At 41.0% G+C, this 27,578-nt stretch overlaps 1 protein-coding gene across 1 annotated transcript in view; it reads right to left on the bottom strand.

Annotated features, from left to right (window-relative positions):
• CNKSR1 (connector enhancer of kinase suppressor of Ras 1) overlaps positions 1–27,578 on the bottom strand; it is a 75,843-nt gene that overhangs the window by 4,442 nt on the left and 43,823 nt on the right. Inside the window, exons 8-17 of the mRNA XM_077295371.1 lie at positions 15,871–15,939; positions 15,200–15,790; positions 11,432–11,484; positions 9,044–9,159; positions 8,297–8,388; positions 5,550–5,580; positions 5,114–5,286; positions 3,648–3,727; positions 3,491–3,562; positions 2,646–2,719 (exon numbers count right to left, since the gene is read on the bottom strand). Coding sequence (XP_077151486.1) covers positions 2,646–2,719; positions 3,491–3,562; positions 3,648–3,727; positions 5,114–5,286; positions 5,550–5,580; positions 8,297–8,388; positions 9,044–9,159; positions 11,432–11,484; positions 15,200–15,790; positions 15,871–15,939 — 1,351 coding nt within the window. The remainder of the gene's footprint in view (positions 1–2,645; positions 2,720–3,490; positions 3,563–3,647; positions 3,728–5,113; positions 5,287–5,549; positions 5,581–8,296; positions 8,389–9,043; positions 9,160–11,431; positions 11,485–15,199; positions 15,791–15,870; positions 15,940–27,578) is intronic.

Here is a 27,578-nt window from a genome sequence, read left to right as displayed (position 1 = left end):
GTACCTCACTATGTCATCACGCGGTTAACGGCCTAGATCCAATATGATAGAGCTCAAGGTGAAATGTACGTTGCTCACGCTGCGCTTCAGTATTACTTTATTAATATGATGGGGATTGTTTTGGCAGTAAAATAGTTTTAGGGTTTTCAGTATTCGAGACATACTGCAATATCTTGAGTTCATATGATCCGGTCTATGTATTGAGATTTATATTAATGGAAACTATCACGATGAGTGTATTTGTACTGACCTGGATATTTGTAAACTGTGTATGTAGACTTGCTTTTTTGTGGTTTAATAAACTAATTTAAAAGAAAAAAAAAAAAAAGAGTGCGGACGCCATGGCACGTTTGGAGAGCCCCTGATGTGCCTGAACAGTGGAAACCCTTTACAAGTGACCCCATTTTGGAAACTAGACCCCTCAAGGAATGTATTTAGATGTGTGGGAGCACATTAAACCCACAGGTAGAAGTTTATAATAACGTTGAACTTTGAAAATGAAAAAAATATATTTTTCACGCAAAAATGTTGGATTTGCCCCAAATTTTTCATTTTTAGAAGGGTAACAGGAGAAAATGGACAATACAATATATTGTGCAATTTCTCCAGAGTACAAAGATACCACATATATGGTGAAAAAATACTTTTGAGGCACAGTGCAAAACTCAGAAGGGAAGAAGCGAATGAATTGGAGTTTAGATTTTGCTGGAATTGTTTGAGGGTGCCATGTCAAATTGGTGGAGCCTCTGGAAGGCATCAGAACAGCAGAACCCCCTCATAAGTAACATAATTTTACAAACTACACCTCTCAATGAATTCATCTTGGGGTGCAGTAAGCATGTTGGCACTAACATGTGCCTCACAAATTTATACCATTGGGAGGTGAAGAAAGTATAATTAAATTTTTACCCCCAATTTTTTTATTTTTATAAGGGCCAATAGGAAAAAATGGACCTCTCGGTTTGTTGTGCAATTTCTCCTAAGTATGCCAATACCCTACATGTAAACCGAGAACTACTTTTGAAGGCACAGTGCAAAACTCAGAAGTGAAGGAGTATCATATTATAGTGCAGATTTTACGTTTATGGGCTGTGGGTGCCATGACCCACAGGGAGACAGGACTTAGAGGGGGGTTTATATATGGGAAACTCCCCAAAAGTGATACCATTTTAAAAACCATACCCCTCACATACTTTAAGGCTATGTGCACATGCTGCAGCGTTTTTTTCCACGCAGAAACGATGCAGATCCTCAAGTGATTTACAGTACAATGTAAATCAATGGCAAAAAAAAATGCTGTGCTAATGGTGCGGAAAACTCCGCACGGAGAAGCTGTGGATTAAAAGAAAGAGCATGTCACTTCTTTTGTGCGGATCTGCAGCGGTTCTGCACCCATTCCATAATAGAAATCCGCAGGGGTAAAAATGCATGAGATCCGCACAGAATCCGCAACAAAAACGCACAAAATCCGCTTAAAAAACAAACAGATATTGACCTGCATTTTCTGCCAAGAGTTGCAGAATCCGCACAGAAAATTCCACAGGCAAATCCGCAACGTGTGCACATTGCCTAAAACTGTTGTTGGGAAAAAAATAATCCTTCAGTTGCTACAAAAGGAATGAATGCAAAGTGGAATGAAAAAATAATAATTTTACCTCTAAAATCTTGCTTTAGCCCCAAATTTCTTACTTTTGCAAGAGGAACTACTAAAAAGTGGACCCCCACAGTTTGTTACCCACTTTACATGTGGGGTATTGCCGCATTCACAGTCAAAAAGTTCTATTTGGCAAAAGGAAAGGCTCGGAACGGATTGCAGGCGACATGTCACATTTGCAGGTCCCCCAAGGCACCCAAACAGCAGACCCCCCCCATTAAGAACTTTAGGTAGTCATATTGAATATGTCTCGCTTGCATCTGGTATGCACCAAGTATCGCGGGTGCTAAAGCAACATGTTTGAGTAACCACTTCACATGTTTCATGGCTGTTAGACACCCAAAAAAAAAAAAAGTTTTATTTTTGGTTGTCTAACAGCGGCGAAACATTCAAAGTGGAGACTAAATTACCCATGATACTCTGTGCATACCCGAGCATCCCGATGCAAGCTCCACTAGCATGCACTTGTAATCAACACTAGTTGTCATATCGACCTAATCCCAACCCCAGCAATAAGTCCAACCTCAACAATAAGGCCAAGCCCATGCCCGAACCCCAACAATAAAGCACTAACCCTACAGGCCTCAGCCCTAACACCAACCACAAAGAATGAAAAACAAAAAAATAACAAAAAAAATTAATCGGACTAAGGTAGGCCTTGTGGACATGTATATCATGTCAGAAGAGAGTGAAATGATTAATAGCAGACACGCTTTTTTCTTACGTGATCAGGGACTGGAAAATCTGGCCCTGATCGTGTTCTTCCGGGTCTCAGACGCCCCTGGTAGCTGAAACCCCGGAGATTTGCGGACTCTGGGGTGGCCATAACCTTAATCCTGATCACCGTTTTAAAACGGCGATAAAGGAATAAGGCCCCTTAGCGGACACCGTTTTAATGCACAGCAGTGTCGTTAAGGGGTTAAACTAAGTTTTTGTAATATTGCACTTCCCCCATCAATTATACACCACTATGTATATCAAAAATAAATACCTTCCTCTCGCGAATGGCTTGAACTTTGTGGAGCTTTGTATTTCTGCAGTGTTTTTAAGAGAGAAGTTAACCACCTGCAAATGAGAGAAAAAGGAAACCATAGAGAAAGATACTGGCAAGGGAGATTATTTTGTGATTAACGCACTTTTAAAAGCCCTTGCACAGTTTACAAATTGAATTCAAAAAAATTGAACGTTTTCAGTTTTCCATAGTGGCTCTGTGGGAAGCATTTATGCTGCAGTTGTGTACATGGTGGCAAGATTATTATCCGCAGAGCAGTATTCAGCCAGATCACATTTTTCCTCCATATTTAAAATGGTATTTTTCGGACTATAAAGGTGCACTTTCCTTGGGAAAATGGGGGTGCGTCTTATAGTTTGAATATACTTACAAATACTGTGGCGGCAGCAAGAGTCGGGCGATTCTGTGGCGGTCCCGGTCAGACGCTGCCACACAATGATCACACTCCCTTCCCAGGCTGGAGCAGCAGGTGCGGCAGGCTCGGCGGTGGTGCAGGGGGTTCCGCCGGCATTTTGTGAAAGCCCAGAGGCCCTGCACATCCATTTCTGCAATGCGGTGGCCTCCGGGTATATGGCCGCCGGGGCCAGCGAATGCTCAGACTTAGAGCTTGGCAGCACCAGCGTCACCTGCCCGCACTTGCCCACACCAGCCTGACAAAACAATTATTTGCTAAATTAAAGTACTTAGGAATTTATTTATAATGCCTTTCTTTTTTACATTTACAGAGAACCCCCTTAAAGGTATGGTTTTCATAGTCAACACCAAGCTCACAGAAAATAGCTTTAAAAACCAGGAATTAACAAGATATTGGTTGATGCACTCACATTTCCATGTCAGTCAGCTTGTCTGCGGCAAATACAAATTGCTTGGAAGTTGGGTGGGAGAGCTGAAATTCACTGGAAGAAACAAGAATATAAACCCCCTAAATTGGCTTTTAGTTATATTTTAAAGATGGCTTTCTAAAATTACTTTAATACTTACTACTTTTTTTTGGATTTTGCCTCCGGAGGTTTTTCCAAACTATATACAGAAATATTTAGCAGTCCCACAGCCTTTTCCTCCTAGAAGACAAAGACACCAAATAAAAACGGTTTATGTTTATACAAGATTTCTTTAACCCCTTCCACCTTCCTGACAAGGTTAGATTTTTCGATACTTCGGTATCACTTTATATATGGTAATACGTCTGGAATGCCGCTACATATTTCTGTGAACGAGTCTTTTTCATGACACTTTGTACTTTATGTCTGTGGTAAAACTGTATCACTACAATTTGCATACATTTTAATTTATTTTTTTAACATTTATAAACTTGTCATTGCAAATAATAGTTAATCAGGTGACAGACCCCCACTGATCTTATACTGATGACCTATTACATGGATAGGTCATCAATATGGTGTGACCAGACAACCCCATTAAAGCAAAGCAGTCCTTGCCTTGGAGGTGATATAGGATTTCTTAGAATAGGGACTAGGGCACTGACTCGCCTCAGTTATTGGACTGGTCTAAGATGGCTGGGAGTCAGAAGATAGATTTAATACGAGATCAACTAATGTGGGAATAAATTGCCAGATTCATCAAGCTGTTTTTGGAAGAATTCTGGTATAAAACTTGAAATGTCGCAACATTTTTGTGCAACTCAGATGAGCAAAAATTATGACTTTAAGTTCTTACAAGGTTCAGTGTCAGTCAGTCATGAATTTCGAGGACAATCAGGTTGCACAGCCTTCAGCAGTGTCTTCTGAATTTCAGGCTCCGTGCTTGTTTGTGTGGAGTTTTGATCTGGATGGAGGATCGTGCCAAGTTTGATATCTCCTCTTGTGCAGGTTGTGCTTCACTCTCAGCAGCCAGTGTGTTATCAGGCAATGGCGCAAAGAAATCAGAAACAGATTGAGATGGCGTCTGTTGCAGGGCTTGGGTGCATTTTCTGGGGGGACTTTACCCATATGGAAGACTGCATTTATTTGATTATTGCTGTTAGGCAATCCCTGCATGTGTTGTAGCTGACGAACAGCCATGAGACATGCAGCTGATGGGACCCGAAGGTACTATTCAAGCACGCCGAAGACACTTCATTACCAACCGAGCATGCTCGATAACACCTTATCCAATCATGTTCATCACTACTAATTACCAAACAGTCACTGCTTCTGTGAATCCACAATCTCCATGACTCACTATTACATCAATTTTTGGGAACAAACCTCTACGGGAATGGTTATTTTATTATATTAACACTTTACTGTTCTTAGCAGAATTATAACATATAGTTGGCTGGATGTTATTGTATGTAATCAGCACAAAGGGACAAAGACAGAAAACACACATGCACATAAAGGGCTTTCAAAACATCACAATATCAGTTCTTCTAAAGGTCAATGAGTTTTAATAGTGACTAAAGCTACATAATTACAAAGTATTCATCTACTTAGTGCCGTGTATACCTGTGGTGAGCTGTACCAGTACAATCGATCTTTCTTAAGAACACACCAGCAACGTTTCCACTTTTGGGACATGAAGCCAACATTTTCTTTTCTCTGCCACAGCCATCCATCACAATCAGGGCTACCCAAGTCCTTGCAGGACACCCGCCTACGACTAAGCTTGGTTATAATACCTAGGTTTTAAGAGGCACACATTCAAATAGTAATTATAGACATAGTAAGTGTCCGACAAAGCAGTATTACTAATTCTAAAACTTAGTACTTTACAAGACAAGTATTCTTCTGTTAAACAATTGGTTTTTACATTTATCCACACATTTTAGGACATCTTAAATATTTTTATAAATTGTGTTCTGAATGATATTCACAGCTATTAATACATATTAAATTATGAATTTCCAATATGTAGGAGTGCCAGTGATAGTAATATAATCACCTTTCTGACTTTGTGGTAGTCCTCCTGGAACCTATGAATGAATACAACAAATTAATTGCAATGGAAATTAAAGGCGTACCCTTCATTCCAGATGAATTCATAAAATAAGCAGCTATGTATACTGATCAAGGTATGCCTGTAAGGTCTTTTCATTAACACTAGGGATGAGCGAATAGCTTCAGATAACTCCTTATCCGAATAGCTGCACCAGGAACCCGGATACCTGGATCACTCCCGATAATCAGCTGTTCGGCGCCGCAGCTGCATGTGTGACGGCTGTGTGATAGGGTGTTGGGTTCTCCATGCTTGTGTTGTTACTGTCACACAACCTTGACACATGCAGCTGGTTATCGGAGCGCTCCAGGTATCCGGGTTCCTGCGGCAGCTATTCAGTAAGTGCTATAGCTATTCGGATAAGGACTTATCCAAAGCTATTCCCTCATCCCTAATCAACACCTTTCCCCCAGTTTTATCATAATTTTTTTCAGGATCTCAGCCCCAGGAGTGGCAGACACCAGCTACTAGGACCCCACACTTACCCAACACTAAGCCATGTCTCATATCCTAGCAGAGCAGCCCTCATTTTGTCATTATCAAATATCTACTAATTTATAAGGCCTCAATAGCTGTGAGAAAATTAAGTTGGGGAACTGTAGGGGAATTTTTAAATCAAGCATATTACCACAGGTGTATCACAGAATTTTATACCATTGCACAGTTAAGAAAAAATAATTACACTTTTACCAGCAAAAAAAAATTTTTAGCCCCAGATTTTAAATTTTCACACTGGGAAATGGGTGAAAATGACACCAAAATTTGTCCCACAATTTCTGCTGAATGAGGAACTACCCCATATTTGGCTGCACAGAATTGCTCAGCCATGCGGTGAGATTCGGGAGGGATGGAGCGCTATTTTCCTCCTGGAATGCAGGTTTTGATAAAATAGTTTGCAGACTCCATATACAGAGCCCCTAAGTGCTAGAAGAGCAGAATTCCCCCTAAAGTGACCACATTTTGGAAATTATACACCTTTGGGAATTTATCTACAGATGTAGTGACAATTTTGTCTCCATGGGTATTTTCCAGAAGCAGATGTGGCGCCCCTAGGGGTATTTGCCACAAAAATAGTTATTGACACCAAATACAAATACTAGAATAGCAAGACTGCACTACCATCTCCGGCCAGAAGGGGGAGCTCCAGAGACTCCCCTTGATCTATTCTGGTCTGAGAAAAAGACTGGCAGTTGGGTTGAGGAGCTGAAAGTGAGAGGTCGTATAACTGAACTCCTAACAGCCCTATGACGGATTATAGGCCCGTAATACCCATAGTAGGAAAAGAGGAATAGAGAAAAAAGGACATTGTGAGAACCGGGTAGCAATAACCTCTACCCAGAATAGGCGCAGAGACAGATACCGGATCCGTGGCTATATTCATTACATATAATACAGCAACCGGAAGGAAGTGAGGTGATATCAGCTTCACCAGGGTAAGACGCAGCAACAGACACAGAGTTCAGCGGTACTCCCAGAGGGGGTAAGCCGACAAAAAGGACTCGGGTTGTTCGTCGAACTAGAGCATAGAAGAGACAGATTGGGCCGGCAGCCAGTTCACATACAGCAGCAGGGCCATACAAAAACTGCGCATAAGAAGAGGTGGAAATCCTGACAGGGTCAGAGTAATTCAGAATTCTTATACAGACTCCGGTGACAGTGTTGGTCACAAATCCCTTTTTGTTGAAGTAAACTGGTTAAACGTTTCAGCGCTTCAGTCTTTCATTTGGACAATAGCCATCGATCCAGGATCGGGGTCATCACAGCTGAGAGGACCTGCTGCTGATCAAGTAAGTGTCTGTTCCTTCATGATATCCCTTATACTGTGCATCGCCTGAGGCCACAGCACCTGGTCAAGCCACTAGTGACATCCCCCTCAAGAGACGGACCTCATTGATCTGGTGCTGGGTACCTCGGTCTCCCGGGCGTTACACAAGCAGCGGTTGATGTTGCTGAGTGAAAATTGAGAACTGCCATTGTAGTGCCCAGTACGTGGTAGACGCCAGTAGGAGGGCTGTCATCGCTACAGAAATGCACCCCTCCGCCTGTATCCCTGTACACCATGGCCCAAGGTAATGTAATTTCTTGCATTGTCTTGTGATTCAATACCAGATGTCACTGGTGTCTGTAACCGCTTCAATTATAAGTTGATACCTTTAGGCCGAGATGATATTTGACTCCTACATGCTCAGCCTTTGATACCTATAGGCTAAATTGTCCACACATGGTAGCCTTGCATTTCTACCAGACCTATTGGTCTAGTTTGTGAATTTCTTTTTGCAGATACTTTTCTTCCCGGTGCGGGGGGTTCACTGAGACACATGCGTCTCTTTTCCGCTGCAGCATTTCTATCTTATTTTATTTTTCTCATTTATGTTACTTTGTTAGCACCGGTTTCATTTAGCCATCATTAATCTTGCCTGATTCTGCTTTTTTGCCTGTTAATTATTTATGTGCAATAAAATTTATATTGATTAATATCAAATCCCCTTTCCATATTTGGATCTTAGGTCATTATTTATCTACCGCATGGTCTGGAGATGTATTTGGATTCCTTTTCATACATAGAGATCCTTTTCTTTTTTGCTTCGGTTTACTTCACTAGCATAATAGGTCTGATTCTCTTGCATGAGAGAATATACGGCTGTGTGAGGAAACCCTAATACATCATCCAAAGGTTTTGCATGGCTTCTTACCCTTTTATCAATGTTTGGTGATTTCTGCTGCTTCTTATCTGCTTCTTGACTTTTAGGACTTATTAATGTGGTCTGCAAATTCTTGATTGAATCTTAAAAAAAGGAAAAAAAAAAAAATTATTAAAGTTTGTTACCATGCCTGTTACATTTTTAAAAATGTTAACTTTTTTTTCCCAAGGGGTTGTCCACTACTTGAACGACCCCTTCTTGATTTGAATGTTTGCCTTCATGAAAATAAAAACCTCTCCAGCGCTGGCACTGACCTTCCATTGGCTCATGTATGGTTTTTATGACACATGAGTCTTGCGCCCAATCAGTGTTGATGTCACTGTCCCCTGCACCCAATCAGTGCTGGCGCTCACTTCCTCTTGTTTATGTATATGTCGTAAGGAGGGGACAGCGACGCCAGTGCTGATTGGGTGCAGGGCTCACATGTCTTAACCACACGAGTGCCCCAGAACTGCGAGTGCCGACACCGCAGGAACAGCGCCGGCAAGGGAGGCGAGTACAAGTGTTTTTAAACTTTCAGATCGAAAAAGAGTTCTCCTAGTAGTTGACAGCCTCTTTCATTTTGGCCATTTTTTCTTATAACAATCTTTACTTAAGAGAGAAATCGTAGTTTTGTACTTTTCTTACTGACCATTTTTAGAAAACACTCATCAAGCAGCGGTATAGGAAAAGTCTACATCTTTGAAGAAACCATGATTTTATGAAGGACAATGCTCCAGTACAAATGTCAGATCTCACCTTCTTGTCCTTGGATTTCGTCTTTATTAGAAACAGCTACATTTGCTGTATTGGAGAGATTACTTTCAGACACAGAAGACCTCAGGACTCCAGTAGAAAAAGGAACAGACAAAAGGCTAAAATAAGACAAAAGGTAAAACAGATCATTTCTACACAAAGGATACAATTAACACCCACAACAAATATGTTCTATAGAAACATGATCTGAAAGAAGCAAACAAATAACAAACAAATAACAGACATTTACTTGAATAAAATATGGGAACCTGTCAACATAAAAGCATAGGAGGTCTAGGTGGAATATTTTATCCGGCTCTAGTATAGCACAATTTAAGCACACGTTAAGCCTCCCATTTAGATAGTTGGCAGCCAAATGATGATTTGGCCAATCAATGGGCTGACAGCTATCTCGCCTGACTGTGTCATACACAGATGCGCTTGCTCTGCAACCCGAACTGGTGTTCTCTATATCAGAGAGTCACTACCAGACTCCTCTGGTGGCGGCTTATCTCCTGAGGAAAAAAAAAAGGATCAGTAGTCTGAAATGGACAAGCAGGGCCTTATCTTCCCTAACATCACCTGTCTGTTCCCCTGTACAAAATAGACTGTCAACTGAGCCAGTCAATATTGTAGGGTTTAGCTAACATTCATTTAACATGTACGCGGTCCTATACCCCCAAAATAACCACAAACAGAGATGCCCCAAACTCTCACTTGTCTTAACAATGCAATTGAGGGACGCAGAAATGTACTTGTTGTCTTCCATTTCATCACACAATGCTCAACATGATGGGTAATCAGGAGATTTCTGTCCTAATAAGATGGATATAATATATGATAAAATAATGTATTAAATATATGAATGTGGATGGCACACCATAACCACTAAAGCATATAGGATAAGTGTCTGATTCATATGGTCTGGCTGCTGGGACCCACACCTATGCCCAGAACAATGCTCTGGAGGAAAGTGGACCTTGTGTCTATGTGATAATTATGGTGGCCAAAACTTGTAAAATTTAGTCCAGGGTTATAATTTCTCTTACAGCTCCATATCCTCTACTTCGATTAATGCAGTAAAATTCTAGATACCTGAAGGCTCCATTAAGGAGCGCTTACTCCACATTTATTCTGCTCTGACTGAAGCTGACCCATGTGGTTTGATTGTCAACTGGGAATATAGGCAGGTAAAATTTCTGCACAAGTTGGAAGGTGCACTAAAATATTTGGCCACGCCAAGGGTGCACCGAGCACCTGTACCTGGTCATTTTATGCTGAAAGATTCCCTTAACTACATACAATGTAACGTTACCTCATGTCAGGTCCCTGCCTATTGATGCAGACTCACACACTGAGCCCGAATCTTTACCAGCAAATGATGGCTGATTTTATCAGCCAACATGTGCCTTTAACAGCCACAAACGGAGCAATGCTCCGCTTACGGCTGTTAACCTGCTAAATCCTGCTGCGAATAGCATTTAAAAAGCGCTGACAGAAGGTTGCATCATTCCACTCTCCCATCAGAGCTCCTATGAGCTGATGACCCCCGTTCTGGTCATCAAGATCCTCCTGTGAAAGCCTGGCATTCATAGGAGAGTGTGATTTTCTCTATACATAGCAGTGCTTTAGCCCCATTGAAAAAAAATAATACACATTTGGCTTCGCTGCATTCATAAAAGTCCAATCAAAATATAAAAGAAATTAATCAGATTAATAAACTGCATAAGGAACAAAAAAAAAAAACACACCAGTATTAATTTTTTGGGGGCAACCACAGCATTGCTATAAAATGCAATGGGAGGCAATCCAAGCATCTCAGCTAGCCCAACGTCACGAATTTCGGAAAATGGTGACGAAAATAATTCTTTTTCACCACCTGGAGAATTATATTGCCATGCCAGTTTTACCTTATAGTAAACATAGTAAATAAAAAAAAATGTGAAATTGCACTTTTATTGCAATTTCAGTGCACTTGCAATTTTTTTTTACCCATTTGCCAGTACACTATGAGGAAGAATGTATGGCGTTACTCAAATGTACAACTCATTCCACTAAAAAGAAGCCCTCACATGGCTATGTTAACGGGAAAATAAAGTTATGGTTCATGAAGGGGTTAAAGAAGCACGCTCACAAAAAGCTGTATTCCCTAAACCTAGGTAAATGTGATTAGTATATGTGCGGTAATATAATCACGGAGTGAGAAGATGAACTGAGCGGCGCTGGAAACCAGGGAAGACTGTGATTGACGAACATACAAGCACACTTACACTACATTCCATGCACAATAACACAGGTTTAGAGAACACTATTTAGTGAGAGTGCCTCTTGGGTGCTGCACACAGTAAAGGGAATCAGAAGGAAATTAACATCTATGTTCATTTATGTTACCTGACTGCAGATTCTGAGCTAGAGTAAGACCCACTCCTTGGACGAGAGACATCCTGGAAGAAGAAAAACATTGTAAAAAAAAATGTAAAAGCACAAATTGTAATAAAAGAAAGTTCTAATTATGCTTGCTGCACATGATGAGTGTACTGTGATCATCATGCTAATCGGACAGCTATGAATCCGACCCATAACCAGACATTGTGCCCCAGACCAGGCGACCACTTTCCAAGGAGATCCCCATGAGAGTCATTCTGTCTGACAGACCCTAATCACACAGTAAACAGTCCTCATTGGAAACGTATTTATGACTCTTATTATATAATTTTGTAAATATTATTAAACATTATTTTATAAATATGTATGTTTTATTCTCAAACCTACAGGAAAAAAAACAACCAATGAAAGCAAAGTTTTTTTCTGTTTTAATTTTGTCATCAGAGCTTATCATGTAAGGATCGCTTGTGCTGTAATTACAGAATAACCTTGCATAGATTAAAAATGGAGTCAAAGTAAAATCTGAAAATCTGTTCTATGTTCTCTCTATTCTGTCGATTTTTAGCTTCCTCAGTCTCAACAAAACCTGCATGTGTTCAACAGCCATAGAAATACTAATAAATCACCCCCATGCCAAAAACACGCAGCTGGTATTGGTGACCTCAGGGAACACCATGTTATGGGGATTTATTTTGCCATTCTGCTGTATGTTCTCATCCCACCAAAACAACCAGTGTTAAATGCCGGTGTCCACTTACGGCATGGATTCCTCAAGGGAGTTTTCGGTGGAATCCTGGCATGTTAATACGCAAATGATGGAAAATTGGGAACTAAATTTTCAAACACCTCAACTTATTCAGTATTGAAGCGCAGAAATACTCACACTCACGCTTGCCATGATAACAATGAGGTTATTACTGACTAATGCCCTTACAGATGTGATTGATGGGAGACAAGTCCGCAAACATACCGAACATCACGTATGAAACCTAAGGGGTCTTTGTCTACACAAACCATGAGAAGGCATTGACATGACAATGGGCTACAAGCCATACATTCAAGAACAGGTGCCTCATTGACCTCTCTACACCACTCTGAAAAGAAGAAAGACTGCAATGGAGGTATATCCTCTTCAGTGAGGAGTCCCGTTTTTGACTTGGATGCAATGATAACCATAGCTTTGTCCTGAGATCATGTTGGCAACACCAGAAAAAGGCATTCACGAGCGAATGTCACATTGGGCAGCTTCTTAATATTATGGTGCAGGATGTGTGGTAGAAGGGCCCCTTTTAGTCTTCATTCCAAATACAGCTCAGCGTTGCATGGATTTAGTGGGGAATCAGTGGTAAGACCATTTTAATGAAGTTTCAGGCTGCATATTGCATGTGCTAGTGTGAGCAGCTTTCTGGCCTAGATGTGCTACAATAGCCTGCAGTGCATCTGGACTGGTCTATCACAGAGCACATCTGGGATGTCATTGGTCAGCAATTGCAAAGGGAGATGCCACAGTGGATCTTGAGGATTTGGTTGCCGAAGTGCATTCAGCGTGGCAGAAGATTAGCCAACCATTAACAACCTACCGTAATTTCATGCTGTGGCGTGTAAATGCATATATTTCTGCCCATGGTGTTCATACTCAATTCTACTAAATCTAGTTCCATAATTCCATATTTGCTTCTCAGTATTGCAATATCAATGTTGAAGAGAATGTGAATTGTCTCTTTAGAGAGAAGAGGACTAGAACTCTTGGGCCACCTATTGGCACTAAGAATCCTTAACCCCTTCATGCCGCGGCCCTTTTTCGTTTTTGTGTTTTCGTTTTGCGCTCCCCTCCTTCCCAGAGCCATAACTTTTTTATTTTTCCGTCAATATGGCCATGTGAGGGCTTATTTTTTGCTGGACGAGTTGTACTTTTGAACGACATCATTGGTTTTACCATGTCGTGTACTAGAAAACGGGAAAAAAATTCCAAGTGCGGTGAAATTGCAAAAAAAGTGCAATCCCACACTTGTTTTTTGTTTGGCTTTTTTGTTAGGTTCACTAAATGCTAAAACTAACCTGCCATTATGATTCTCTAGGTCATTACGAGTTCATAGACACCTAACATGTCTAGGTTATTTTTTATCCAAGTGGTGAAAAAAAAATTCCAAACTTTGCTTAAAAAAAAAAAAAAAAAAAAAAAAAAAGTGCCGTTTTCCGATACTCGTAGCGTCTCCATTTTTCGTGATCTGGGGTCGGGTGAGGGCTTATTTTTTGCGTGCCGAGCTGATGTTTTTAATGATCCCATTTCGGCGCAGATGCGTTCTTTTGATCGCCCGTTATTGCATTTTAACGCAATGTCGCGGCGACCAAAAAAACGTAATTCTGGCGTTTCGGATTTTTTTCTCGCTACGCTGTTTAGCGATCAGGTTAATGCTTTTCTTTAGTTGATAGATCGGGCGATTCTGAACGCGGCGATACCAAATATGTGTAGGTTTGTTTTTTTTTTAATTGTTTTATTTAGGATGGGGCGAAAGGGGGGTGATTTAAACTTTTATATTTTTAATATTTTTTTCACATTTTTAAAAACTTTTTTTTTTCACTTTTGCCATGCTTCAATAGCCTCCATGGGAGGCTAGAAGCAGGCACAACACGATCGCCTCTGCTACATAGCAGCGATCATCAGATCGCTGTTATGTAGCTCAAATGCAGGTGTGCTGTGAGCGCCGACCACAGGGGGGCGCTCACAGCTACCAGCGATCAGTAACCATAGAGGTCTCAAGGACCTCTATGGTTACCTTCCTGATGCATCGCCGACCCCCGATCATGTGACGGGGGTCGGCGATGACGTAATTTCCGGCCACACGGCCGGATGCGGTAGTTAAATGCCGCTGTCTGCGTTTGACAGCGGCATTTAACAGGTTAATAGCGGCGGGTGAACAGCGATTTCACCCGCCGCTATTGCGCGCACATGTCAGCTGTACAAAACAGCTGACATGTCGCGACTTTGATGTGCGCTCACCGCCGGAGCGCACATCAAAGCAGGGGACCCGACATGCGCAGTACATGTACGGCGCATGTCGCGAAAGGGTTAAAGTCAATACGAACCCTTTAGCGAACCATGCCAAAATGTTGAGGGCAATTAAACACAAGTAAAAAGTGTCATAAATTACAGCAGAAATTTATGACAGCACTTTAAAGAATTTACTACAGCAGTGCCTTTATCAAGACGGGCATACAAAATACCAGTCTTATTGAAACAAGGACATTTATGATTATTTTATCATGTTAGGCGGTTAGTAATATATACCGAAACCTTTACGATCCTCCTCCTGCACAGCTTCAGTCCAAAATAAGTGTGCTGATGGCGAAACATGTGACCCAACCTTAAAAATGTTTAAACAAATACAATTTATGTGCCTAGAACCAGGTAATAAGTGTGTTTGAATATTTTTCTGCTTAGTTGACACAAACAGGAATAATAATGAGAGAGCCAGAGAACATGGCTGCTAAAACAAGTCATCATATCTATGACCATCTCTGTAGTGGTAGTAAAAAACAGATTTATCAAATTCTGAAAACTGCATCATACGGAGAGCTTGAGAAGTTAAAATGGTTTATTCCAATAACCATTTTCTCAGATACAAGTTATTGACATGTAACATGATGAAAATCATAGAAACGGAGAACCTCTAGCCCCTGCGAACAATTAAGTCAAACGCAATAGTGAGGGGTTTTGAGAAAGTCGGGTTAGGACAAGATATAGCCTACAAATAAAGTCCTAAATATACCAACCCTTAAATCTTGAGGATTCAGCTCTGGATAAATTTGTGAAATTGGAGTCAGAGTTTTGGCATATATAGTTGAAGACATTGTATTCTGGAGGCTTAGTTCTTCAGAAGGAGGTTGAGAAGGCGCTGAATGGAAAATAATGTTTACTGGAAGTTTGCCATGTGATGAAGTCCCAGCACTTGGCCAGGTATTATGGGTCGGTGAGAAAGACTCACTAGACAGTTGTTGATTTTCTTCAGAAAAGTGTATATTGGAGGGTGAGGTCGTTTCCAATTGTTCCAGAGATGAAGAAAGTTTAGCCTCAGATTGTAAAGAAGGTAATGGATTCCTCAAATGTATAGTGGGCACACTGTATGCTGGCAGAAGGCTTTTGTGTGCCAACAATGAGGCTGCGTGTCGTTTAGTTGGAGAGGTAGGTATGTCAGTCAAAAGTGAAGAAGAACGTGTTGATGAAGTGAGTGTTTTATGTACTTTCTTTTTGCTTGGAGATATGGGAGATTCAGACTGGAAGATAGTGACTTTCTTTAAAACAATCGCCACATAGTTCGGTCTTTCCTGTAATTTCAGCACGAGATTCTTCTGCGTCCATCCAACCTAGGCAAGAACTACAAGTTAAAATTTGATCAGTAGTCCAGTCTGCATTTTCAAAACAATTTGGAAAGATTCCTACTTACCACCACCTGATCATTCACTTTAATAATTTCATCTCCTGGAAAGATCTGGCCACAACGCTGTGCTGGAGTCTGAATATCAAACAGACTTCATTATTTCAAAAGATCAAATTAATATTAAAAGGGGTTATCCAACTGTAAAAACATCTACAAATTGCTTAAAAATAAAAAAAAAATACATGTATACAAGATATGTGAATGAAAAATGGGAGCAGGAGATCTCCAGCTCCCTGACAGCTACAATCATAGTTTGGGTTCGAAATTTTAAATAACTTACTGTGTTAGCAAGTATATAAATGATCCACGGCACTCAAGGTTCCTTGGTGGTGCACAAGTAGGGTATCCAACCCGTATATAAATAATAAAGCACTTGGCACTCAGAGATTCATTTGCAAAAAAAACGTGAAAGTTTTTGTTTATTTGTGCGACCAGTTCAGAAGTGTTTAAACGTTTTCGGTCATAAGACCTTCATCAGAAACATTTCTCATGAAACTGGAGGCAAGGACAGCGCAATATACAGGCCTCAAAGACCCATATACATGTATGAAAGACCTGGCAAAGACCACCTCGGGGGTCCTGGAGGAGCCGCTTCTGGCTACACCGGCCCCTCAGCACCTCGGCACCCCGGACCTGGATCTATAGGCGCCATTTCCTGCAGCGGTTTTTTGCTCTCCCAGTGCGCTCTCCTTCTCACATATCCTCCAGGACCCCCGAGGTGGTCTTTGCCAGGTCTTTCATACATGTATATGGGTCTTTGAGGCCTGTATATTGCGCTGTCCTTGCCTCCAGTTTCATGAGAAATGTTTCTGATGAAGGTCTTATGACCGAAAACGTTTAAACACTTCTGAACTGGTCGCACAAATAAACAAAAACTTTCACGTTTTTTTTGCAAATGAATCTCTGAGTGCCAAGTGCTTTATTATTTACTGTGTTAGCAAGTTACCAGTTAAGAATATGAAGGGGGTTGGCCAAATGTCTCATTTCAATAGGTAACTTAGCCCAATTTATGATTGACTGACTGGAGCGCTAGCTTCCCTTTCGAAATGACTCAGCCAGCCCTCTTAACCCCTTAATGACAGTCTATACGTCTTTTAACTGAACTGAGATAGAGACTAGCAGTCCCATACAGGTGACAATCCAGCAGCTGTGGGCTGTACACTATAGCTGACAACTTGCTGTATCAGCCACGATCAGCATTAGCACCGTCCATATCTGTTTAACCCCTTAGATGCTGCTGTCAACAATGACTATATCATAGAAATGTTTCAAAGAGTGTGGATTCTCCCTCTTTATCCCCATCGGCACCCTGAAATCATGATTGTGTGGTCCTGATGTTTGCCATGGCAATTCACGAGCAAATAGCGGCCTTAGAGTCTGACGGCTGTAATAAACTGTTCAAAAGTCACCGACATTTAGGTGGTAAAAATGTACTTTTTTATTCCTGTCATGTCACTTTGCATTAATTCCTTAAAATCACCTGAAGGGTTAATTAACTATGTGATGACAAATTTTAATATGTCCAGGGGTGCTGTTTTTAAAATAGTATCACTTTTGGGGGTTTTCCAATATATAGGGCCCCTAAACTCACTTCAAACCTGGATAGGTCCCTAAAAAAATAATTTTGTAAATTTCCATGAAAAAAAAGTAAAATTTACTGCTACATTTTTAAACTTCCTTAAATGCTAACAAAATAAAATAATATTTTACAAATGGTGCTAATGTAAAGCAGACATGTGGGAAAAGTTATTTATTAATGTTTTGCTGTGGTATCACTATCTGAATTAAAGGGATAATCATTCAAAGTTTGAAGATTGCTAATTTTTCTACTTTTTTTTTCAAATTTCTGATATTTTTTATAAATAAATACAAAACATATCAACCTAAATTTACCATTATCGTAAAGTATAATGTGTCACGAAAAAACTATTTCAAAATCACTGGAATTTGTTGAAGCGTTTCAGAGTTATTACCACATAAAGTGGCATTGGTCAGATTTTTAAAATTTGGCTCTGTCACTAAGGGGTTAATACATACGTCAACAAAAAGCGCTACATATCAATCTCAAATAAGAAGTTAAGGTGTCAGGAAAGGAAAATCGGGGGAGCCTTTCTAAAAACGTATAATAACAAGTTGCTTATAATGTTATATCAAAATATATTTAAAGATTTCATTTCCAACTGGTCAACTTGCAAAATAGGAATAAAATATTAACTATAGTGAACAGAGGGAAAGAAAAAGCAAAGCAGTGCAGAAAAGGATCCCCCCAGATTGGTAAATACATTATATTACCCATTTTCTACTGACCAGGAAATATTTAATCCCTTAGTGACCAAGCCAATTGACCTTAAAGACCAGGCCAAATTTTTTTTTTCTTTTTAAATCTGACCAGTTTCACTTTGTGTGTTAACTCTGGAACGCTTCAACGTATCTCTGCGATTCCGAGACTGTTTTTTTTTCTTGACACATTGTACTTTAGATGTTATATCCAAAAGAAAAGGGAGGTACCACGCAAAGGAAGTATAAAATTCAAATTGTTTTATTAAAGATAATTAAAAACAAAAAGAAATATTTAAACAAACACATATTAAAACAAGGGTATAGGAACAAGGCAGAGTGGCCCCACAGCAGTCCACATAAAGGTCAAATAACCAAGCATATACATATAGACATAATGAACTTGTACTAAATATACGATAAAATTCTATGCAACAGCAGGCTCAGGATTTGTACTAGCAAATATCACTGAAATTAATTCTATATAGATAGATATCATGGCTCATAGAAATATATAGGTATGTCCCATAGATGTTATGCTGCACGTATATGTGTATTGAAAGAATATATGACCAAAATCGTAAGGTAAGTAGTGAATTAATAAAGTGTCAGTGCATGCACAGGATTGACCATCAGGCCTGTGGACAATAATAAAGGGACAACGCAAGAGCAATGAAAAATAATACGAGCACTCAATATCATATAACTACCTGCTGGCAAGAGGGCTGCGGTGTGGGAATGAACCCCGACGCGCGTTTCGCAACGTAGCTTCTTCCTGGGGGTAGTGGTCCACTACTAAAGTGCACTGACACTTTATTAATTCACTACTTACCTTACGATTTTGGTCATATATTCTTTCAATACACATATACGTGCAGCATAACATCTATGGGACATACCTATATATTTCTATGAGCCATGATATCTATCTATATAGAATTAATTTCAGTGATATTTGCTAGTACAAATCCTGAGCCTGCTGTTGCATAGAATTTTATCGTATATTTAGTACAAGTTCATTATGTCTATATGTATATGCTTGGTTATTTGACCTTTATGTGGACTGCTGTGGGGCCACTCTGCCTTGTTCCTATACCCTTGTTTTAATATGTGTTTGTTTAAATATTTCTTTTTGTTTTTAATTATCTTTAATAAAACAATTTGAATTTTATACTTCCTTTGCGTGGTACCTCCCTTTTCTTTTGGATATATATGATTATGGTGGCACACCTTATATATTTATTGGTCTAATTTATGTTGGTAAACTACTTTAGATGTTAGTGGTAAATTTAGAGCAATATATTTTCGCAATATCAACATTTGGGTAAAAGTTTGAAAAAAATTACAATTTTAAAGTTTTTATACCCTTAAACCAGTCATGTTGTACAAAAGAATTAATAAATAACATTCCCATATGTCCACTTTACATTTGCATCATTTTTCAAACTTCATTTAATTTTGTTAGGATGTTAGAAGAGTTAAAAAGTTGAGCAGCAATTTCTCATTTGTTCAAGACATAAACAGAACCTTTTTCTTTAGGGAACTAAAGAGATTGAAACTGACTTTGTGGTGCTTATATATTGGAAACTCCCCAGAAGTGATACCATTTTAAAAACCGCACCCCTCAAATACTTCAAAACTGCTGTCAGGAACACTTTTTTAACCCTACAGGTGCTACACAGGAAATAATGCTAAGTAAAATGTAAAAAAAAAATAATAATTTTTCCCTTTCACAAGGAATAGCGCAAGAAAATGGACCCCACAATTTACCCAGTTTCTCCGGAGCACGCCGATACCCCCCTTCCCCCCTCATGTGGTCAGAAACCTCTGTTTGGATAAACGGCAGGGTTCGGAAAGGAGCACCATTTCAATTTTATAACACAAATTTGGCTGAGGTAGATTGTGGGCACCATGTCGTATTTGCAGGGCCCCAAAAGTGCCTAAACCGCAGAACACTCACCCACCCATGTGACCCCATATTGGAAACTACACATCTCAAGGATTTTATCCAGGAATATAGCAATGATTGTGAACTTGCAGGTATTACACAGAATTTCATAACATTAGGTTGTCATATTGGAAAAAAAAAATTCACTTAAATGTTGCTTAAGCCCCAAATGTTTCACTTTCTCAAGAGTTAACAAGAAAGAGTGGATCACAGTTTGTTACCCACTTTCTTCTGAGCGTAGCAATATCCCACATGTAGTCAAAAAGTTCTGTTTGGATACACAGCAGGGCTAGGAATGGAAGAAGTGATATTTGGCATTCTAAATGTAAAATTTGTCTGGAATAGGTTTCAGACACCATGACTCATTAGCAGAACCACTGAGGTATCAAAACTAGAGATGGGTGAACCAGAACAGCAAAGTTCGTCATCTGTACAGAACACCTACTGTTCAGACACGGACTTCACAAGGAAGTCTATGTCACTGTTTGGGTTCGGCCACCCAAACACTGGGTGTTTGTCGCACTCATCTATTAGATTCACCAATTTTGGCCCTTTGCATGGTTCTTCCCACTTTCCCTGTAGCAGTGGGGAGCTTATATTTGTGGGGTTGATGTCACCTTTGTATTGCCTGGTGACATCAAGCCCACGGTTTACTAATGGATAGGCGTTTATAGGACGACTATCCATTACTAATCCTATAGTTATATGGTAAATATTCACACAGCAAGTATAAAGTCCTTAATTTGAAATAAAACACAAACACAATCAATTTTTATGTAAAAATAACAAACACCGTTATACTCACCTATAGCCCATTCCACCAAAGCCGTCATCTTCTGTAATAAAAAAAAAAACAACAATATCCCTCACCTATCAGTTGTTCTGTCCCACGTCGTATTCCATGACAGTGGGATAAATAGTTTTCAACCTGGACGGTGCCAAGATGCGACAGCCCAAGCAGAGAACCCCTGGTGAATGATCTGCTGTGAGCATAGCCTCAGTGACTAGCGGTGTCATCATCGAGTGATGCCTCAGTGAGATCCCCCGCTAGCACCGTGATACAGTCTCATGGTGCAGAGGCAACTTCACAGGGAAAATTTCACTGCGGTAAATTTGAACTATGGTGAACTCGCCTCTGCACCGTGAGGCTCTCTCACATTGCTAGCGGGGATTTCACCCAAGTCACCGCAGTTCAGCCCGGCTGGGAACCCAGCCTCAGTGACCAGCGGTAACCTTAATGACGTCACCGCTAGTCAGGACCGTATTTGCCACTAGGCACTTGAGGGCATGTGCCTAGGACGCCAGGTTGAGGGGGGCGGCACCTGAGCAAGATTTTTTTTTTTTTCCGGGGTCATTCTATGGAGCATATTATTGGGGCCCCATCAACCTTTATGGAGCAGCATATGGGCATATTATTCTATGGAGCATCTTATGGGGCAATTATTAACCTTTGTGCAGCATTAGGCTATGGGTTGAACTAGATGGACTTACAGTCTTCCTTCAACCTTAATAACTATGTAACTATGTAACTATTATATGGGGCATATTGTTCTATGGAGAATCTTATGGGGCAATTAACCTTTGTGCATTATATGGGGCATATTATTCTATGGAGCATCTTATGGGGCAATCAACCATTATGGAGCAGCATATGGGGCATATTAATCTATGGAGCATCTTATGGGGCCATCAACTTTTATGGAGCATTATATGGGCCATATTATTCTATGGAGCATCTTATGGGGCCATCATTAACCTTTTATGCAGCAATATATGGGGCATATTTTAATACGGTGCATCTTATGGGGCCATTATTAACCTTTGTGCAGCATTATATGGGGCATATTTCTTGTATGGAGCATCTTATGGGGCTCGTGATTCAATATGGATATTCAAAAACATTTAACCTACTGATGTCTCAATTAATTTTACTTTTATTGGTATCTATTTTTATTTTTGAAATTTACCAGTAGCTGCTGCATTTCCCACTCTAGGCTTATACTAGAGTCAAATAATTACAAAAAATCCGGCACTCAAGAAAGAATTTCTTTATCCATTATTTTATTTAATCATGTATTCCCAGTATATTTCAATGTAACGTTTCGGTCTTTACGACCTTCATCAGACTAGGGTACAAACAAAGAAAAGAGCTTAATATCATAACAGCCATATATAATCCATTCTAAACATAATTATGCATATTACATAATCTTCGTCTCTACATAAACAAAATAATTTTATTAACTTATCTCTCCGGATCAAAGACATTTATTTTTAATTGAATCTATATACTTTTATGTGTTCATTTACATAACAGATTAATCTCACATGAGAGGTCTTCCATGTGTAATCGCCTTCATAGAAAAATAAAAATTACATACACCTGATGAATCATGTATACTAGAGTCAATACGTTTTCCCAGTTTAGGCTTATACTCTAGTATATATGGTAATTCTCTTGTTTTTATTTATGTTAAGAGCATTAAGGCCATGTTCACACAGTGCGTTTTTTTCCGCAGCTTTGGTACAGTACAATGTACCCTATGGAAAACGGGAACCACTGTGCACACGATCCTGAATTTCCAAAAAAAAGCCGCGCTGAATAGCTGCGGGAAAAAAGAAGGAGCATGTCACTTCTTTGTGCAGAACAGCAGCGGTTCTGCACCCATAGACCTCCATTGTGAGGTCAAACCCGCAGTAAAACCCGCAGATCAAAAATATATCTGCGGGTTTTATTGCGGTTTGTGGTGCAGAACCGCTGCAGCAGGAAGTGCGGGGAAGCGGCCGGAAGTGCGTGGGCGGAAGTGCTTGGGCGGAGAGACATGGAGGCATACCGTCGCATGGGGGTCGTGTCGGCCGTTTGATTGATTTGGTATGTGTGTGTGTATGTGTGTGTGTGTATATATATGTGTGTGTGTGTATGTATGTGTGTGTGTATGTGTGTGTGTATATATATATATATATATATATATATATATATATATATATATATATATATGTATGTGTGTGTGTGTGTGTGTGTGTGTGTGTGTGTGTGTGTGTGTGTGTGTGTGTGTGTGTATATGTGTGTGTGTGTATGTGTGTGTGTGTGTATGTGTGTGTGTGTGTGTGTGTCCCCATGCGACGCTAGTGCCACCATTGTGCTAAGTCGCCGTATGGGACTACTACTCCCATCCGGTATTAGGATGGGAGAGTTGTCCCTGTGTCCGGCGACTTAGCACAGTTGTAAAGTTACACAAAACACACACAATACACATACATGACACACAGTACATACAACATATAACACAGAGTATATACTCACCAACAGCACACTTGTAGGCGAAGCCCTCGATCCCCTAGATAAAATCCCAAAATAAAAAAATCAAATCCATACTCCCTGTCCGCAGAATCCATAAAACGAGTGTCCCACGCCGATCGGCTGCTCTCCGGCGATACACTGCCAGGAGCGAAGCTCCTAGCAGTGTATCGCGTACTGTTCCGGAGTTCAATGGCTCCGGCGTCTCGGTTAACGGCAGTACAGCTGCGTTGAACTTTCCCACGCAGCACTGCCGTTAAGCGAGAGTGCCGGGGTCAATGACCGCCGGTAAACTCGCTCGCGCATGTGCAGTGACACACCGACAGGAACTATGGCTCCTGTCAGTGTGTTATACGTTATATATATGTGTGATACGTGGCACGTGATACGTGGCACTTAAATACGTGATACGTGGCACTTAAATACGTGGCACTTAAATACGTGGTACTTAAATACGTGGCACTTAAATACGTGATACGTGGCACTGAAATACGTGATACGTGGCACTGAAATACGTGATACGTGGCACTGAAATACGTGATACGTGGCACTGAAATACGTGATACGTGGCACTGAAATACGTGGCACTGAAATACGTGGCACTGAAATACGTGATACGTGGCACTGAAATACGTGGCACTGAAATACGTGATACGTGGCACTGAAATACGTGGCACTGAAATACGTGGCACTGAAATACGTGGCACTGAAATACGTGGCACTGAAATACGTGGCACTGAAATACGTGGCACTGAAATACGTGGCACTGAAATACGTGGCACTGAAATACGTGGCACTGAAATACGTGGCACTGAAATACGTGGCACTTAGGCTATGTTCACATTTGCATTGTGCGCCGCAGCGTCGGCGCCGCAACACACAACGCAAACAAAAACGCAGCAAAACGCATGCACAATGCTGCGTTTTGCGCCGCATGCGTCCTTTTTTTGATTGATTTTGGACGCAGCAAAAATGCAACTTGCTGCGTCCTCTGCGCCCGGATGCGTGCGCTGCAGTGACGCATGCGGCGCAAAACGCAAGTGCGACGCATGTCCATGCGCCCCCATGTTAAATATAGGGGCGCATGACGCATGCGGCGATGCTGTGGCGCCCGACGCTGCGGCGCAGACCGCAAATGTGAACGTAGACTTAAATAGCTGGATAGAGCTGGATCCGCGGGCTGTGATCTGGCCTACGCTCAGCACTCTGCGGAGCGCTGTCATTCAAAACACGTCCAACTCATTTTGGTGTTTAGTCCCAAAATGGAGGATGGAAGAAGAAAAGGGTTGGACAAGGAAATGACATCATTTCTTTTTTTTTTCCCCCCACTGCAGTTAAAGCTTTATTTGTGTCAAACACAGACAATCTGCAGAGAAAACTGCATCAAAAACCGCATCAAAAACCGCATCAAAAACCGCACCAAAAACGCACCTGCGTTTTCTGCCAAGAGCTGCGGTTTTAGTCCTCAAAAAAAAGGATTGAAATCAGGAACGTGTGAACATACCCTAAAGGGAATGTCCAGGTTTGTGATGAGTGTGCAGTCATTCTTTGTGACTGCAGACTTCTGAGTTCTCAGAGAGGGCACTGCACGCTGTGTCAGGAGTCTCTCGTGCTGGCGAAATACATACATGTTGTCACATGCTGAGTAGACATGTGTGGCCTCAATGAAAATGAACTGAGCGAGACCAGGCACGTCTAGTCGGAATGTGGTCAGAAGTATACAAATCACATGCTTGTGCTGACATGACTGTCCACCGGCAAGGGAGAATCCTAAAAGTGTGCAGTGCATTAGTTGTGATAAATTAGAAGCCTGCGATGTCAGGATTCAGCTCTGCAGGTTCCAGCAGTCATCACATGGACACTTCACTCATATGCAACTTTCATACTTATGGTCTTGTGACAACGAGCTTCTCTTCTGCTTCTCTCAGTTTTTCACTGAACATTGAGAGCATTAGGGAGAGGAGCTCGTGGGTACATGACTAAGTGTGCAAATCGCATATGTCCTCGGGAAGGGGGTGTGCCAAAATTAATTCTTGCCCCGGGTGCCAGAAACCCTAGATACACCTTTGCCGGTATGCTACTGCGAGCAGTGATTACCGGATCCGGTGGAGGGTTGTCTGTGCACAGTGCAGCACAGGGAGTGAGGCAGGGACTGAGGATGTGCACAGAGAGAATGGAGACACGGAGACTGCCCGTCCCAGTCTACGCCGTAGCCTGGAGCCCTCATTATCATAGGAAAATGTGAGTTAATTGTTTTTCTAAAGCTTTACAGTGTAGTTTTAGGTCAGAGAGGGATGGTTAGGGATGAGCTAGCAAGGTGCAGGGACAGGTAGTGATGGCTACTTGCGGACATGTGCGGCACTTGCGGTTTTGCACTTGCGGTGAGACAAAAAAAAACACTGCTAGCAGCGGTTTTTTTCCATTGCTGCAAGTATCGCATTTGCCGGATCACCGCAAAACCACAAGTGCCACACATGTCCGCAAGTCCCATAGGCAATGAATGAGGCCGAACACAGTGTTGTAAGTGATCCGTTACGCGGCAGATGCGGAAAAACTGCCGGATCTGCTGCAAAAGGCTACTTTCACATCAGCGATTTTTGCCAAAGTCACTGCCGATAGTGTCATACTCACCAATGGGGGAGGCAGCAGCAAAAGTGCCTAGGGCAGCAGAAACTCTAAATATGACCCTGCCACTAGTCACTGATGCTGCGCAGGTCATTCACCAGTGGTTCTAAGCCTGGACAATCATCTTGGCACCGTCTAGGTTGAAGACTATTTATCCCAGAGTCATGGATTATGGCATGGGACAGAACGACTGACAGGTGAGGGATATTGTTTTTTGTTTTATTACAGAAAATGAGGGCTTTGGTGGAATGGGCGTTAGGTGAGTACAACTGTGTTTGCTATTTTTAAATAAAAAAGTAAAACAGTGTTTCATTTTATTTCAAATAAAACACTTTATTCTGGCTGTGTGTTTATTTACAATATAACTATAGGATTAGTAAAGGACAGGAGTCTTATAGATGTCTCTCCATTATTAATCCGTGGGCTTGATGTTACCAGACAATACAAAGGTGACATCAACCCCACAAATATGAACCCCACTTGCCACCGCTACAGGACAAGTGGGAAGAGCCAAGCAAAGTGCCAAAATAGGCGCATCACAAGGTTTTTTTTTTTTTTTTTTTTTTACATTTATATAAATAATTAAAAAATACGGCGTCGGGGCCCATCTATTCTTCATAACCAGCCATGCTGAAGCTTACAGCTGAGGGTTTCAGCTCCCAGCTGTGAGTTTTGCCTGAATGGTTACCAAAACTACAGGAGAACCCACGCCTTTTAAAAAAACAAATAAATAATTGATTTACAGCGCAGGAGCTGACTGATGAATACTCATGAATGCTCCTGCTCTCACTGTTATTAGCGGCAGCAGGTATCGGATGATGGAAGCAGTAATCCCATCAGCTGACACCAGTGACCAGAGGTAAACTTTATACCTCCGATCACAGCTGTGCACTCACGCTCTCCTTTGGGGACTGTGGCTGTCTGACCAGCAGTGATGATTTTATCGTCAATCAGAAGTGATGTTTGCCGCACTGTCATACACATGACAGCATGGCAAACTCTGGATGTTCGGGCCCCCCATTCAAGGGAATGGGGTCCGGGTACTGTTCTGGTACCCAAACTACTTGTAACTGTTTGGCCAAACCCGACGAACCCGAACATCCAGGTGTCCATCCACCTCTTATCAAAACAGCAGAAACCCTACACAAGTGTCCCCATTTTGGAAACTAGACCCATCAAGGAATTCATCTAGGGGTGCGTCAAGCTTGTTGAACCCGTAGGTGCTTTACAGAACTTTCTAAAATGTGGATATGAAAACGAAAATTACAATCATTTTCCACTAAAATAATGTTTTAGCCTAAAACTTGTAATTTTCACAATGGATAATAGGAGAAAACAACCCCGTAATTTGTTACAAAATCTATCCAGGTGACTCCATACTGGAAACTTTACTGCTTAATGAATTCATCTATGTGTGGAATGAGTATTTTGAATCCACAAGTGCCTCACAGAATTTTATAACATTGTGACATGGGAATAGATCACTTTGGTGGTAAAAATGTATTTTTTTCTATTTGCTGCAAATTTGTTAATTTCACAAGGGTTAATAGGCAAAACTTGACCCCA

This window comes from Ranitomeya variabilis, chromosome 3, assembly GCF_051348905.1.
Source record: "Ranitomeya variabilis isolate aRanVar5 chromosome 3, aRanVar5.hap1, whole genome shotgun sequence".
Classification (NCBI taxonomy): Eukaryota; Metazoa; Chordata; class Amphibia; order Anura; family Dendrobatidae; genus Ranitomeya; species Ranitomeya variabilis.
The sequence above is the reverse complement of the archived record's forward strand: the minus strand, read 5'-3'. Positions and strand labels throughout refer to the sequence as shown.